Genomic DNA, 16298 nt, shown 5'->3' with positions numbered 1-16298 from the left:
TCAACGGGACTAACCACTCCTTCGTTATGTCCATTCTTTTGTTTACCCACTATGAAGAGTATGACCTTAAAAAGAAATTATGCTTGGTAGCCTCTCTGTATTTTTGTAGCATATGCGGGCGAACTCTGCACGTTAGTGTGGGTCGTCGGTCACTATGTGCACTTTATCTCTCCAGCTCAAGTAATATAACGATAGCAAAAGCGCGTGTTGAAATATATTCAAGCGGGTAAGGAACACAGTATGAAGTGGGCATGGTTCACATTTTCATGCCTTTCGTATATTAGCTTCTCGTGAACCTCCTCACCACGCCCATCAAAACTTTTCATAAGATTGTCCAAAACTGCAGCTGTTGATGGGGTTGCGGACGCTGCCCCTTTATTATCATAGCTTGTGAATCATAGCGCACTGTGTACAGCCTTTGTGAAAAATAATGACAGTGTTAACGCACTGTGTACAGCCTTTGTGAAAAATAATGACAGTGTTAACGCACTGTGTACAGCCTTTGTGAAAAATAATGACAGTGATAAGGCACTATGTACAGCCTTTGTAAAAAAATGATGACAGTGACAATGCACTGTACAGCCTTTGTGAAAAACAATGACCGTGATAATGCACTATGTACAGCCTTTGTGAAAAACAATGACAGTGATAAGGCACTATGTACAGCCTTTGTAAAAAATGAGTGATAACGCACTGTGTACAGCCTTTGTGAAAAACAATGACAGTGATAATGCACTATGTACAGCCTTTGTGAAAAACAATGAGAGTGATAACGCAATATGTACAGCCTTTGTAAAAAATGATGACAGTGATAACGCACTGTGTACAGCCTTTGTGAAAAACAATGACAGTGATAATGCACTGTGTGCAGCCTTTTTGAAAAATAATGAGCGAAAGTGGTTTTCTTCGGCTGTTAGCCCTCTGATACCGCTTTGTAGCACCAATTAAGGTCCACAATTTTGGATAAGTGATGAACTACCATCTATTTCAACTTGGAAGCGTCACAGCAACGCCCAGACGCAAGTAACTTGGGCTCTAAGTTTTTGATGAGAGCGACACATAAGAAGAGGCAACAGGTCTGCAAGTGTTGTAGCAGAAAGTCTGTCTTTCACATTGTGGGCAAGCTGCCCTACCTTTCCGAGGACGAACAGGCAACGTTGAAGCATCAAGTTCGCTTTTGTTTTCTCATTTTGGGCAAGTTGCTCTTAGGAACAGCCAACACACTGTATTTTTGCTTTTCTGATATATTGTGTCGCGTGGTTTCTGTACGCTTTTTCTTTTCTGTGCATTACTTCTGTTAACCCGAGTCGTGACTCGGGACTTTATTGCTGTGTATACGTCACTTCTTCCTTCTTTATCAACTTTGTGCGCTGAGTTTTTGCCATAGATCCATATAGATCCTTACCCACTTGCCCAGTGCGTCATTCTGCACCAGCTTGTCGGCTACTGCCAACTCTAGCGATGTGTGCGTTGTCTGTGTTCTCACTCTATTTGTTAGAATTTATTTGTAAGTCTAGATGCATTTGTTGTATACTTTGCATTTCTGTGCGATGTTCTTCTCATTTTGTGCTTTTTATATGCTCAGCCTCTACCTTGCCTTGGAATAAAAACATTGCGGGTACTCTGTCTCTTTGATTGATATATAGATTGACCGCTTGTTCCAAAAGAAAAGCGCGATGAATAAAGCCGTAGTGAATTATGATTACCTGCATATCTTTCTATTATAACTTAGTCGAAATAAAGATTACGTCATGACCTCAATTCGCACGCACAGTTTTGAGCTAAAACAAATAGGGAATCGCTAAATCAAAACGACAAACAATAGCATTGCTATTTGGGCGGAGAAAAGTGGTCTGAAATCATTAACTTTCGCCATAGCCAAACGTCGGTTGCGCACAGTAATCCAAAATTCGCGCCAGTGACACCGAAACGGGAAGCGCAGGCCAGTTGCTCTCACCAACCACCAGGTGCGCTAGAGTCGATTGGGCCGCCGGGGTCTATGGGAGTGTCCACTCTTTAACTTTTTTTTTCTTTCTCTATGGTAGAAGGCTGATCGAAAGACAGATCCGGTTAGTGGGGAGCGCGAGCTAGAGCGTCAACCACAACCACCACTCATCGTCGTCGTCTTTTCCCAGACATGGAAGCGCGGTCATTCAGTACAATATATATATTGACGTCCTAGTGTGTGGCGCAACTAAGCAAGAGCGTGATGCTCGGCTCCGTGCCGTGCTTGGTGCAGTCCAAGATGAAGTCGTCACATTACACTGAGAAGTGCGTATATAGTGTAGTTGGACCAGTTGAATTCCTCGCTGACCCGATTTCCAGGAATGCGAATAGGCCGTACGAGTTTGGTTCATTCCGTCTCCAACTTGCCTATGGCCCCATGCAAGGAGTATGTTCAGAGGCTCTTGGTTGCTATCAACTACTTTGGAAAATGTCTCCTCAACCTCTCAGACATCACTCCGCTCACTGGTCAAACAAGAAAGGGAGTTAGAATGGAACGAGGCTGGCAGGAAATAGTGGCGGAAATCAGTGCGTAATGCGTAAGTCTTTTTATGCATTGAAGCATAGATGTAACTGGAACGCCAGTGCATTTCTCCGCAAAGTTCTGGAATTATTATCTCGAAACCGGTGTCATCCTGAGAATTCGTTCCAAGTGGATCCGGATTGAGAACTCCACGGCTAGGATTTGTAAATAGCAATATGGGCCATAAGGTAATTAGTTAAAACTTAATTAGGGAATTTGATTAGTTAGTCGTATATGCAGTTCAATTTTTCGTGCAAGTAATGTCCGCCTCTTCGAGTAGACCAGCTCATGAAGTGGAATTGTGCTATCTGCCACATTCAAACTTTAAAAATTGTTGAAAGTGTTCGCTGAAACACCCGGTATAATGAGAAATTTTACCCGGAAGACTGAAACCTGGGGCAAGGTTATCTGAACCCAACCTCTTGCTTTGAGCTTGTTTTGTTCTTTCTTAGAACGGAAGATTCATCAGCTGTGTTCCACATTTAAGCGCGAGACACATGGTGCGATTTTTCGTGCGATCCGTCGTACGACACGTCGGAGTCTGACTTGCCGCATACGACGATTCGGGACACATGGTATAGTGGTCGCGATATACGACGCCTATAGAACGCCAACGCCGCCTGTATACGAGCGGCGGGACGCACGTCAGCACACAACGAACGCAGAGATGCGATCTGTGTTTATTTCGCGCGTCTTGCGCAACGCTGTGTTGGCGCTGCAATCGGGAGCGCGCTCAGGGCGCGCCCCTACAAGGCTCCCCCCCCCCCCCCCCCACAAGGATGTTTCATTGGGTGCGTTTTGCGCCGATTCAGCCGTTTAACTCTCGGGAAGCGAAACCGAAACAGATGAGTTCGGCATGTACGCAGGTTTTACGCGGTCGATCGCTACAACGTCCGTGCGGCCGTTTACTCTCAAAGTGAAGGTCTTGTCGGTACGCCCAAGCACCTTGAAAGGGCTTTCGTACGGTGCCGTAAGAGATGTCCGGATGTCTTTGCGTCGCACAAAGACGTGACTTGATGAAGCAAGGTCTCTGCTTACGAAGACATCGTAGTTAGACGGTTGTCTTGCGGGCGTTGGTTGCAGACGTTGACACAGGTGCCGAAGCCACTCGATGTAGTCTGGCGGTGACAGGTCGGGGGCAGGAGCCGGGTCGAAGAATTCACCAGGGAGGCGAAGGGACGTGCCATACACCATTTCAGCTGCAGTGCACCCGAGGTCTTCTTTAATGGCCGAGCGTATGCCGAGCATCACGAGGGGAAGCTCGTCAACCCATGAAGTTTGGGCGTTGCGAGCGATGAGTGCAGCCTTCAACTGTCGGTGCAGTCGTTCGACCATTCCATATGCGGAGGGTTGGTATGCCGTTGTGTGGACGTGCCTTACGCCGAGGATACGTGTGAGTGTTCTGAATATTTCGGACTCAAACTCAAACATGGTTACTACGGCCACGGTCCGTAGTAACAATGCTTGGGCAGCCGAAGCGAGAGATCCATCCGGCAACAAAATATGAGGCTACGGTGGATGCGTGATGTCGTGAAGCGGGAACGCCTCGGGCCAGCGTGTATAGCGATCCACACAAGTGAGTATGTAGCGCTTTCCGCGCGATGACGGGAGTGGACCGACGATGTCAATGTGCACATGGTCAAAGCGACAGTCTCGCGAGCGGAAGGTTTGAAGGGGAAATTTAGTGTGCCGCGTTGTCTTCGCACGTTGGCACTGCAAGCACTCACGAGCCCAGCGGCGGACGTCGTTGTTGACGCCGGGCCACACAAAACGAGACGTGTTGAGGCGTTGAGTGGCGCTGATGCCAGGGTGGCTTGCTTCGTGCAGCTTAGTCAAGATTTGACGACGATATGCGGATGGCACAAAAGGGCGCGTGCAGCCAGAAGACACATCACGCACAATTGTACCAGAGGAGAAGGGCAATGGCACATCAGACAGCGACAAAGAACAAAGAGCTTGCGCGCAAGTCGTGAAGTTCACTGTCACTACGCTGTGCCTCTGCAATTGCCTCGAAGTCCACAGCATCAGATGTTAGGACACTTACGCGGGAAAGGGCGTCGGCAGCAGCGTTGACGGGGCCTTCGATGTACCTTAGGTCTGCGGTGAACTCCGAAATGAAACTTAGATGCCGAATTTGCCGGGATGTGTAAGCACTGTGGTTTCCACGGAAAGCGAATGTTAGTGGCTTATGGTCGGTGAGCACGTGGAATACGCTACCTTCCAGTTGGGGGCGAAAATGGCGAATTCCGAGGTAGACGGTGAGAAGTTCATGGTCGAACGTGCTGTAGCGAGTTTCGGCAGGCTTTAGTTTCTGGGAGAAGAAGGCTAGCGGGCACCACGAGTTTTGCTGGAACTGCTGAAGGACGGCACCAATGGCGTTGGAGGAAGCATCGGTGATCAGCCGCATTGGTGCGTTGGCTAAGGGATGCACTAGCATTGTTGCGTTGGCCAGAGCATTCTTGGCTTCCTCAAATGCTGCGTCAGCTGCACTTGTCCACTGGAGAGGGGCTGACGGTGCTTTAGTTGACTTGAGCATGTCGGTCAGCGGTAGGACAATACGAGCCACATTAGGTATAAAGCGACGGTGAAGGTTCAGCAGTCCTAGGAACTCGCGCAGCTTTCGAAGCGAAGTTGGACGAGGAAAATCGCGCAGCGCTTGAACATTGCCGTCTAGGGGCTGGACTCCTTCAGGTGTGACGAGGTGGCCAAGAAATTCGATGCTGTTGACACCAAACACACACTTTGCTGTGTTAATGGTCAAGCCGTGTTCCTGGAGTCGTGTAAAAAGCAATCGCAGATGATCGGCATGCTGTTCAGGTGAAGAGCTAGCCACAAGTAAGTCATCGAGGTAGGCGACGACAAAGTGTAGGCCACGGGTCACCTCATTGATGAATCTTTTGGACGTTTGGGCGGCGTTCCTCAGCCTGAAAGGCATGCAGATGTACTCAAAGAGGCCAAAAGGTGTCGCAATGGCAGTCTTTGGTATGTCATATGGCTCAACAGGAATGTGGTGGCAAGCTTTGACCAAGTAGATCTTGCTGAATATGGTCGTACCAGCTAGTAGGGCGGCGAAGTCGTGAATATGGGGAAGTGGATACCGATCAGGGAGAGTTCCCGCGTTCAGGGCACGATAGTCACCACAGGGGCGCCATTCACCTGGGTCACGCTTCGGAACCATGTGTAGAGCGGATGACCAGCTGCTTGACGATGGGCGAATGATGCCAAGTTGCAGCATATGTTCAAATTCCCTGCGTGCTGGGGCAAGGCGGTCACCCACGAGGCGTCCTGGTTTGCTCAACACAGGAGGTCCGGTTGTGACGATGTGGTGCGTGACTGTGTCGCACCGGTAGTTCTAAGTTGTTGGGCTTTGTAAGCTCAGGAAAATCGGACAGAATTGAGCCAAACGAGCGTGCTTGTAAGTTCGGAGCCCCTAGCACAGGGGTCGACACAGGTGCGAGGATTGCCTGCACAGACAAACTGGTCGTACAGTCCACAAGGCAACGTGAGCGGATGTCCAAGTTCAGGCCGAAGTTGTTAAGAAAGTCCGCTCCAAGTATAGCGAAGCGCACATCAGCGACGATGTCCATAAATGTGCGGCGCAGTCCTAAGTCGATGGTAAGCGAACGCTGTCCAAATGTAGCGATTGTGGAACTATTTACAGCTTGTAACGACGCAGTTTTTTCAGAGCGTTGTCGATCTTCACGTGAGGCAGGGATAACGCTCACCTCAGCGCCAGTTTCGACCAGAAAATGACGTCCCGTTATTCTGTCTGATACGTATAGCAGGCGGCTGCGTTTCGCCGTGGAGTCAAGCGAGTCACTCGCCGCCATTAGCGACTCGCGTTCGTGTTTTCCTGCCAGCCACAAGGCTCTCGACACTTCCTAGCGTTGGCGCCGAAACGGACATGATACCAGCAGTAGCCGTCACCATTGCTTCTAGTGCGGAAACGAGATCGCGAACGAGAGTTGCCGTGAGAGCGACCACGGGTCGAAGTCCGCATCGCGGCGATGGAGGCAGCGAGCTGCTCTATTTTTTCTTCGAGGCGTTCGATGCGATAGTGCCGCGTTTGGGTATGCGGTGTCACGGCAGTCGCTGCCGCAACCGTGGGGCCAGCGCGGGAGTATTCTGCAACGCGATCTGCGAGCTCGGCTAGCTTCTCCAACGGCATGTCGCCTGCAGCAGCCAGGACAGGAAGAGGGTTTTGTGGCAGACACTTCAGAAATAACTCACGAAGTAGAGGACTCTCGGAATCTTGCATGCTGTCGCCGAGTAGCTGGCGCATTCGGTGCAACAGCTGAGATGGTCGTCGGTTTCCCAGCTCCTCCGTGTTGAAGTTGCTGCATGCGGCTGCGTTCCGAAACCGTTTTGCGCGTCAGAACAATGGTCTTGAAATGGTAGTATGGTAGCGTTGCGTGTGGAAGGCTCAGCACGTCGTCGAATTCGTCCGCAACTTCAGATGGTACTGTAGAGGTACTTCGCGCGCTGTGCAGTGATGCGGCGCAAATCGAAGAGCACTTCCACTTGAGTAAACCATACTACCGGATTCTTCGGCCAAAATGGCGGGAGACGCACCTGGACGTTTCAGACTGCTTTCATGTCGATGGCGAGGGAATGGTTCTCGTTGCTCATCGTTGACTGCGGTTGCTGTTGAGTACCGTCGTCCGCCGACGTGGGACTTGTGTTCTTAGCCATCACGTACGTACGTCCAGGTCACCAAGCTATAGTGGTCGCGATATACGACGCCTATAGAACGCCGCCTGTATACAAGCGTCGGGACGCACGTCAGCACACAACGAACGCAGAGATGCAATCTGTGTTTATTTCGCGCGTCTTGCGCAATGCTGTGTTGGCGCTGCAATCGGGAGCGCGCTTAGGGCGCGCCCCTACACATGGTTACAGTGTACTACCAGCGGCCCTGCATGGACGCTCGAATACTGCGTAACTTCGCAAAGTGAAAACAAACGTCTTTGCACAATTCTCTAGTGTCGCACAAACGATCAAAATAAAAACGCGTCTGTGCGAGCAGCGTAGACGTGTTTCCGCAAGGCCGCGTCCGAAGTGTGGGCGCCATCGACAGCCGCCGATGGCTAGGAGCTGCCAGGCCTAGCTCGCTGGGCCATCGATTCCGAGACCGGTGTCGCTTGCGACACGACCGCGTGTAGCTCGTCATAAACCTCCTACGTTGGTCAGCACAACGTGTACACCATTATGTCGCGCTTAAATTGCAATACATTTCATTTTATCAGCGCGGACGGAAGCGAACGAGCAAGCCAGGCGAGCTTGCGATAGCTGGGAGACGGCATAGCTCGCTGGCCGTCGGATTCGGGGTCGACAGCCCTTGCGATCCGTCCGCAGCTCGTTATAAAGTGCCTATATTCGTCAGCACAATCAACGTCTCAATATTTATGTCGCTCATAAGTGGCAAAACAATTAGTTTTCCCGACGCCGTTGGTAGCGATGAGAAAACACGCCAAGTCAGGCGAGCCGCTTCGCATAGACGACTGCTGCGGCGTCTGCGCTGACCGCTTCCGAACCGATACCACGTCAACGATTTACTACTTCGCGCAACGTTTTATAACATGCACAATATTGAGTTCACTTCATTCTAACAGTTATTTCGTGCCAGAAACAAAGTGTACTTCATTTTTGTGTCGCCTTCAGCGGCAAAGAGGCCAGCGTCTCGACCAGGAAAAAAAAATGCACCGGGACGATCGGAGCGCTTGCACGCCAGCCCCGCCCCGCCTGCTTTACCACGGACCATCACGTATACGCTGGCGGCGCTCTCATTGGCTGCGGTCGTCCGACCGATCGGGCAGTCGTACGACTATATCTAACAGGTTAGTCGCATGCGGCGGCGGATCGCCGCCGCTGCATGCGGCAGAATGCGTTGAGAACTTGTTGAGTGCGGCGGCCGATGCGGCGCGTCGTACGACGGATCGCACGCAAAATCGCATCGTGTCTCTCGCCCTTTAGGCCAGCAGACTGCTCAGCGAGCAACACATGACCCGAGACTATATATTGAACTTGCAAATAAATTGCGCCTTTTTTTTAGTCCATGCTATCAAGTGTGTCGCGTCATTCCTTTGCAACCACATGACGGCCTCGTGAGGATACGTGTGGGCGTCTCATTGACTCTGGCTGCTCGGGCCACGTAGACAGGTGGTGCTCAGGCATCCCCTGCATCCTGCGCTTTCTGTCGCATAGCTGCTACGGAGGCAACACTAGACCGCATCTCTCAGAAGCTGTCCGGCCCAGGCTACGTAGATGGCACGCATGGACTGTCTGAAGACAGTCCATGCGTGCCATCTACGTAGCCTGGGCCAACAACTCGGCCGTCCGCCTGACTTTTGCGAATGGACACACGTTCCTTTGTTTATGCCACTCCTGCATGTAACCCTGGAAAGAGGCCTTATTATGTTCAAGAATTTATGCCGCAGGGCATACTTGCACAATAAAAAAAGTAAGTGTTGAGACACTCCCGCAAAGCACTAACACCCGTCTGGTGAAATGTGTCCCACTCTGTTCCAAGCAGGCAAGCGAAGAGAACTACTTGGCTAATGCAGTCAGGCAGTCACCTTTCCTTGGGCAGCATCAAAGACTTGACCAAGCCAAGAAGGGCCAGCATTTGTTGGAGCTCCCAGACAAGCAAATCAAGAACAAAAATATTAATTATTGAGCTAGTTCAGGCCTCGTGAGTACAATCACAGCACTCGCTAACTGTGCACAAAGCATATTTGCTGCCATGTGGCTAGTGGGTGTTTGCATGTGGCTCCAATTTCTGAGTTGGTTTGAAAGAAAATTGTGTAGCTACATGTAACTATGAGGGAGAGCTTCGCCACATCTACAGCATCCTGTAGCGAAGTGAAAAAAAGATTTGATAGAAACTCAAGTACTTTAGAACATGATCGTTCATCAAGCTGGTTCTGATGGCAAAGTAGTATATCTCTATGCTGCCAAAAAGGACACCTTATTCTAATAAGATAACGTGATGTGAAAGGAACATCAAATTTATGAATGCACCATTGATGGCAGAAACAATCCGCTATTAAATTTCTGCCAATTATCTGATAAACTCGGTCATACCTGAACGTGCCTACAGAGGTGGATATCTAAAGCCGGCGTATTCGGCCGACGGGAACTGTCTCCTGATGGCGGATACGACGCATGCAGGTAACAGGACCCTGTTGCGTCTCCCCAGCCTCTTCCAAATCCACCGTGTAAAGAGGCGGTACGCTAAAAACCGATACTTCCTGGCAAAGAGCATAAAGTGGTGCGGTCAAGGTTGCAATCGGAGTCCGCTAACTGTAGTCTGCAAGTTCTAGATATACTGTAACAATAACATTACCTGTGAACTTCTCCTTCGACCGCCACACCCTTCTCCTGCAGCTCCCAATACACTCGCCTAGTACCGCGGGGCTAAGGCAGACGCTCCTGAACTCCATGTTGCGTAATGCAACCGTCCGGACTTTGCTCAACCACTTGTGGCGCGTGACGGCAGCACACTTGCTCAAGGGGCGGTGGCATGCGCTCGCAAAGCCCACAATCGCACCTGCATCATCCCGAATCATCGGAGGCGGTCGTTATTATATACACCACACATTCACCGCGAAATAACGTACAGAGCGTGTCAACCAAATCGGTTAGAGCGCGATCGAACGGGAATGCAGAAATAGTAAAGTGCACGCGGTGCCACTTGAATTATTTTCCCCGTAACAAACTAGACAGCTCCGACTAGCACGCCACACCGCATGCTCACTCGAGCTCAAGCGGTTACTCTCACAATGCTACAAACAGACACATACCCCACGCAAAACAGACTACACCACTACATGCCTGAGCTCTACGACAAGTCTTATTGCACCAATTGTAAAACATCCCTTAACGTCTATCATTTACTCTGGCCGTGCTCGCAAGCTCACATAAACTCCGAACCGGACAAGCGCAAGTTTGAAGAAGCAATCCGGAGCGAAGAACTCGCTCCCCAACTCCGGGCCGTCCAACAGGTCCACGACGCCGCCAGGAAGCTCAACCTCCCGATTCCGTCGTGGGAGACGCCCGCTCCATGAGAGCCCCAAAGCTCTCGTGGCCTGCAGGACCTTTAATAAAGTTGATTTCCTTCCTTCCGACAAGACAGACGCGTATGGAATAGAGAAAGCTAATTTCCGTGCTTACGCTTACCGGTGATCGTTGTTCTCGGCGGGGTCATTAGGGGAATCCGGCGAGTCTGGCGGTGGCGAGTCGTTGCTGCCGTCGTCAGCGTGAAGCGAATTGCGAAAAGGTGTGTCGCTATCCGCAGTTTGCACGCGCGTCACTTCCGCACCGGTCCGCGAGCCTGTCCGCCATCTTTAGGCACCTGCGCGCCTGCGGAAGCGTGCTGGAGCAGGTTGCGCGCGCTGACGCGCTGTTGATCCGAAGTTCCTTCTCGCGTCGTGATCATGTCAATCTGCACTATTTTCGGTTGCCGCACAAGAAGTACCACTGCCGTGAAGCGGAGCTACGCAGAACCGGGCGTAGGTCTGCAACAAAAGTGGCAGTGCGAACGCACAAGAATTCTGTCGGAGAAACATCGGTGCCTGTGGCTTTCCCGGATAAATCGGAAGAAGCTGAACAACGTGCGTGTCCTCACTTTGTTTCGGGCGAGTATATAACACGCCAAAACACTGCACATCACGCATGATCGTAAAAGGGCGGCAGCTAAAGCCCCCGTACTGGTTGGTGACCGCCTGCTCGCACACGCATGGTCGATTTTACCGCTCTGAAAAACACCCGGGTACTTGTGTTGTAAGCGCACGTTAAAGAACTCCGGCCGGTCAAAATTATCTTCCCCGCAGGGGCATATGCGTCAGCAGGCGTTTGGTGTGTTGCGACACCATGGACCCGAGCACACGAGGGTTGGCCCCTCCCGCGTCTAACCGTGCGCGGCTCAGCCGTGTCCGGGGAAAAGGGGATCCTGGGGGTTGAGGCAATGCCGGGTGTTTGGACGTTTACGGCCCCTCGGCGGAGGCAACACACCCCCTTTGGCCTTGGCTTCACGTGGACGGCATCCCCGGACTGACTCACCCGGGGGAAATTGGTAGTTGCTTTTTCCTATCCTTCTCTCCAATCTTCGTATTTCTCTCTCACTTTTAATATTGCCTGTCTCTTCCTCTCTTCCATTTACTTCCATGTTTCCTGGCGGCAAGGGTTAACCCTGTGTATTATATTGTCACCTGTAGTAGTGGGAATAGGGCAAGCGCAGAGGCGCAAGAAGAAAGAAGTGCGCGTGCTAACCGCCCAGCTCGATGGTTAGCTCTCGCCGCCATTTTCTCCAGAGCCCAGCTGCTCATAAATAAACGTCGTTAGCCCCCTTTGAAGGCGCGTGGCAATATCGTACCTTGGGTATATATATCAGGTTATAGTGGCGGTGTATAGCTGGCGTCAGCAGGTTCTCGAAACCTGCAGCGTCCCCTTGTTGGGCTCGGAGGTGGGTGGCTAAAACCGCCGCCGAATATCCAAGAAATTCTATTCCCTCCCTTACCAGATCACCGTCATAAAAGAGGGCAGGGGCGTAGCCAGGGGGGGGGGGGCGCTGATGGGGCTTCAGCCCCCCCCCCCCCCCCGAAACGTTTGCGTGCTGGCATGCAACGCCGACCAAAACTACCACCGACGCCAGGAATCATTCTGGATTTTGTCTACAATGTCTTTGTCACGCTCGCAAAGACCTTTCGGCATGAACATTGCGAACTCGGGCTGGATTTTGTGGCAACGTCCTTGCACCTGGAGTCATGTAATGCAAGGAATCCGGCGAGAATCCGAGCACAAACTTTCAAGGGCTTTTTGATAGCGAGCGGGTGCGTTTCGACATCTCGCAGCGGCCGCGGAATCTACGCAGCGCATGGATTTCAATTACGAAACTTTATGGGCATAAAATTCTCATAAACATTTGACGCGAAAGGTGCACTGATATTTCCAAAGGTGTGCTTTTTAAAAAATATTTTCAATTCTGGAACTTTATGGGGTTATTGTTCTTATAAACTTGGGCCAACATGCGCGCACTGGAGCCCTCGTGTCCAAGCCGTTCCAGAAATGGAAGCACGCGCTCGCAATCTTCCACACACGAGAAAATACTAAATATCACCGTGACTGTCAGCTAGCAACTGATAATTTTCTCGAAACATTTTCAGGAAGCGTGCCCAATGTGATCGATCAGCTGGACCAGGGCAGGCAAAGTAAAATATGAGAAAACAGAACAAAATAAAGGGCCTATTATTCAGGATTTTTTTTTTTTGCGGGTGACAAGGTCTGGCTCTCCGTGGCCCTATGGATTTAAGCATAGCCCCCGCTGAAAACACAGGTATTTTCAGAGCGCTTCTTCGCATGCGAGCTGATTGTGGAGATACCTATCTGAAGAACCATTTGGAAAGTTGCCACAGTAATGCCTCGTATTTAAGTCCAGATGCACAAAACCAAATTATAGAAATTTGTCGTGAAATTATCAAAGAAAGCCTAGATGCCAAAGCAGGCTGCTTCTCCATACTTCCTGACGAAACGACCAACATCGCTGGAATCAAACGGCCTACTGTTTCTGCAAGGTACCTAAACAAGTATGCCAACGACATCGAGGGAATGTTTTAGGTTTTAGCACCGGAATAGGTGCCCATGTGTCATTGCGACTGTAGGTTTTATGTAAATGTGTACAAAGTGCTACAGATTCTAGTCAGCCTTCCAGTGACCACTGCCAGTGCAAAGAGAAAATTTTTGAACGAGAGTTTACTAAAAAACTACATGCGCTCTACAATGTCTGTGGAACGCATGGTTAGGTTGGCGCTTCTATAGACTCACAGAGACGTCGGCATCAACGTGTCCGATGTTATTGACCGCTTCGCTCAACTTCCCCGTCGAGAGAAGTTTGCCCTTTAGATAGTGAAGCAGCCAAAATCAATGCAAGTAAAACACTCTGTTCCTTCAGGTCCATAAGCTCGTAATTATGAAAACGTATGACTGTTCATTAGCTTTTCAAACCGGAGAACGTTTCGCCGTTTTTTCTAACAGTTAGCATCATGATCAAAATTATCATGCGAATACGAAAATTATGAGGACATCAATAACCAATTTCGCCCGACCTTCCTCATTGAAAGCCCGGCCCACGCGGCGTTTGCCAAAAACACACTTGGATGTTGGGTAGTTCAACTTGCCGCATCATCCATGGCTTTCGTTTGTCCTTTTCTTTCGTTTTTAGCTACCTGCTGTATTTCTTTTTTGAAATGAAGCAATACCCTCCTTTAATTTTGGGTGCAGAATATTTGTTGGCGCTTTGCAGGCAGTTAAATTACACATTTTCGTACTGATTTCTGCATTACTCCTCTATTATTCTACCCATAAGGCGCTGTTGCCACCGCCGCATGGCCCGAGTACATAGCACGATTTCTGCGATCATAGTTTTGTTCGTGTGATATTTTCGTTACTTACTAAATAGACAAAAAATAACTGGATTATCTGTCTTTGTGTGCGCAAAGTTTACTATCTGTGACTGCGCAACATGTTTATTTGTCTTGTTTGACGCATTATATACAGTGACGTTTGCTTAAATACGTAGATTTATTGGAGACTTATACGCATATTGGAACAATGATATTGCCACGGGTATGTGCCAGTGGGGACAAGGTTGAAGTAGCGCGGGCTTTTAGGTTGAGCGTGGAGACGAAGAAGACGTTGTTGGTTTTTTCTTGGCGACTGATAAACTGGCTTTGCTGGTGCTGCTCCGCGTCCTCGTCGATCCCACGTCGTTACACTGGTGGAGGTGCTGGGTATTCTCCATCCTTCATGCTTGGCACCCCTTCGCGGAGCCAACGATCGAGCCCGGAATCGCCATTGCCCATCGAAACACAGGTCCACCGGTTCAGTCGCCGCCTACTAGGCCTAGCGCCCGAGTCCGGTCCCCTGCAAGAAACCTCACGGAATCGTTCGCCTCCTGCAACTACCATGGCCACCGCGGCTCCAACGCAAGTAACCCTGCAGAACCCTATGGTTCCGGAGAGTTTTCATGGTGATGCCTTTGAAGACGTCCAAGATTGGCTTGATCCGTTCGAGCGCGTCGCCAAGTACAACCATGTGACCAGCTCGGCGGACAAACTTTCGAGCGTCTACTTTTATCTGAAGGACAATGCTAGTACGTGGTACGTCAACCGGGAGAGAAGCTTTGCCACCTGGGACGACTTCTGCACAAAGCTGCTGGATACTTTTACAGCATTGACAGGAGGGAAAATGCGCAGCGTCTCCTCGAAATCCGAATTCAAAAACCCAATGAGAGCGTTGCTATGTTCTCGGAAGATATGGCCCATCTTTTCCGTAGAGCAGACCCTGACATGCCAGAGGAGCAAAGCTGCGGTATCTCTTGCGGGGAGTGAAAGAACAACTGTTTGCCGGCCTTGTGAGAAATCCACCGACTACAGTGGTGGAGTTCACAAAAGAGGCCACAGACATGAGTAACTCGGCGGCGAACACTTCCGTTCTGGCTGCAAGTAACGACAAGCCTCTGCGTGAAATTATCCGAGAGGTTGTGCGAGAAGAGCTTCGGCAGCTCGTATTTGTGACTACGGGTACGGAACCGGCGCCAATGGTATCTCTTGTAGCTGATGTGGTCCGGGAAGAAGTCCGGCAAGCTTTTTCATCGCCAGACTGTGGTAACGTGCCGCGGCGTCTTACTTATGCGGAGGCTGTTCGCCGTCCAGTCAACGCAACTTCGACGCCGTTGACACCCGCAACTAGACCATCACCTATGCTACAAACAGAATCAATATCGTCACCCCCGTCGACTCTACCGACCTCGCCGATCATGCCACCACAAACAATGTCGTATCTTCGACACACGCACGCCAATCCTTGGCTTAATGGAGAGTTGCCACCGAACTATCAGCGTCGGAAAATCGATTTGTGGTGCACCATCGATCGCCGACCAGTGTGCTACCATTGTGGCGAAGCTGGACACGTCTATCGAGTTTGCCACAAATGGAACAACTATCGAGCCGCCCAATACCCAAGCTTTCCTGCCAACTACTATTCTCCGTATGACGGTCGACGCGCCTACGACGCTCCTGTGAACGACCTGCCGCAAAATACGACTCTCCGATCACGTTCTCCTTCGCCGTCACCTGCGCGCTACAATTCACCGACTCGTCTCAGTTTTACCGACGTCACTAGGGGCAGGTCTCCTAGCTCGCGACGGGGAAACTAGACGCAGCGACCTCCGGCGGTGAGGTTGCCAGTACTCGAAGTTCGCCATATCCCCCATTATCGACGTACGACGATGTAAAGACTCCGACGAATGCAACGACGAATACGGCGAAGACGGCGAATGCAACGACGAATACGACGGACTCAACTACAAAAGACGTAACTGACGTCGTCAGCGCCGACCTCAACGTTCACATTGACGGCCACTAAATAGCCGCTCTTGTTGACACTGGCTCGCATTTTTCAATCATAAGCGCACAGCTCGCCGACAAACTAAGGAAGGTGAAGACGCCATGGTATGGACCCAACATACGAACCGCCGGAGGTCAGTTGACACCTGTCGGGAAATGTACAGCCCGACTCTTAATCGCCGGTTCAACCTTCGTCGCCACCCTCGTCATTCTTTCTGAGTGTTGCAAGGAACTTATATTGCGGATGGATTTCCTGCGTGAGTACGGTGCCATGATTACCATCCGCGACAGAAGCGTCACGTTTGCAACGAACTCGGATAATGTCACGCATGAGGAGCATCCACAACGTTGCTTACGTATAGCTGCAG

General features: G+C 50.6%; 1 protein-coding gene across 1 annotated transcript; it reads right to left on the bottom strand.

Annotated features, from left to right (window-relative positions):
* Positions 1-3343: 3343 nt before the first annotated feature.
* On the bottom strand, positions 3344-3862 carry LOC119444275 (uncharacterized). The gene has a single exon (XM_037708700.1). It carries the CDS (start codon positions 3860-3862, stop codon positions 3344-3346), a length of 519 nt encoding a protein of 172 aa, XP_037564628.1.
* Positions 3863-16298: the final 12436 nt, after the last annotated feature.

Source organism: Dermacentor silvarum, chromosome 3, assembly GCF_013339745.2.
Source record: "Dermacentor silvarum isolate Dsil-2018 chromosome 3, BIME_Dsil_1.4, whole genome shotgun sequence".
NCBI lineage: Eukaryota > Metazoa > Arthropoda > Arachnida > Ixodida > Ixodidae > Dermacentor > Dermacentor silvarum.
This window is presented reverse-complemented; position numbering and strand designations above follow the sequence as displayed.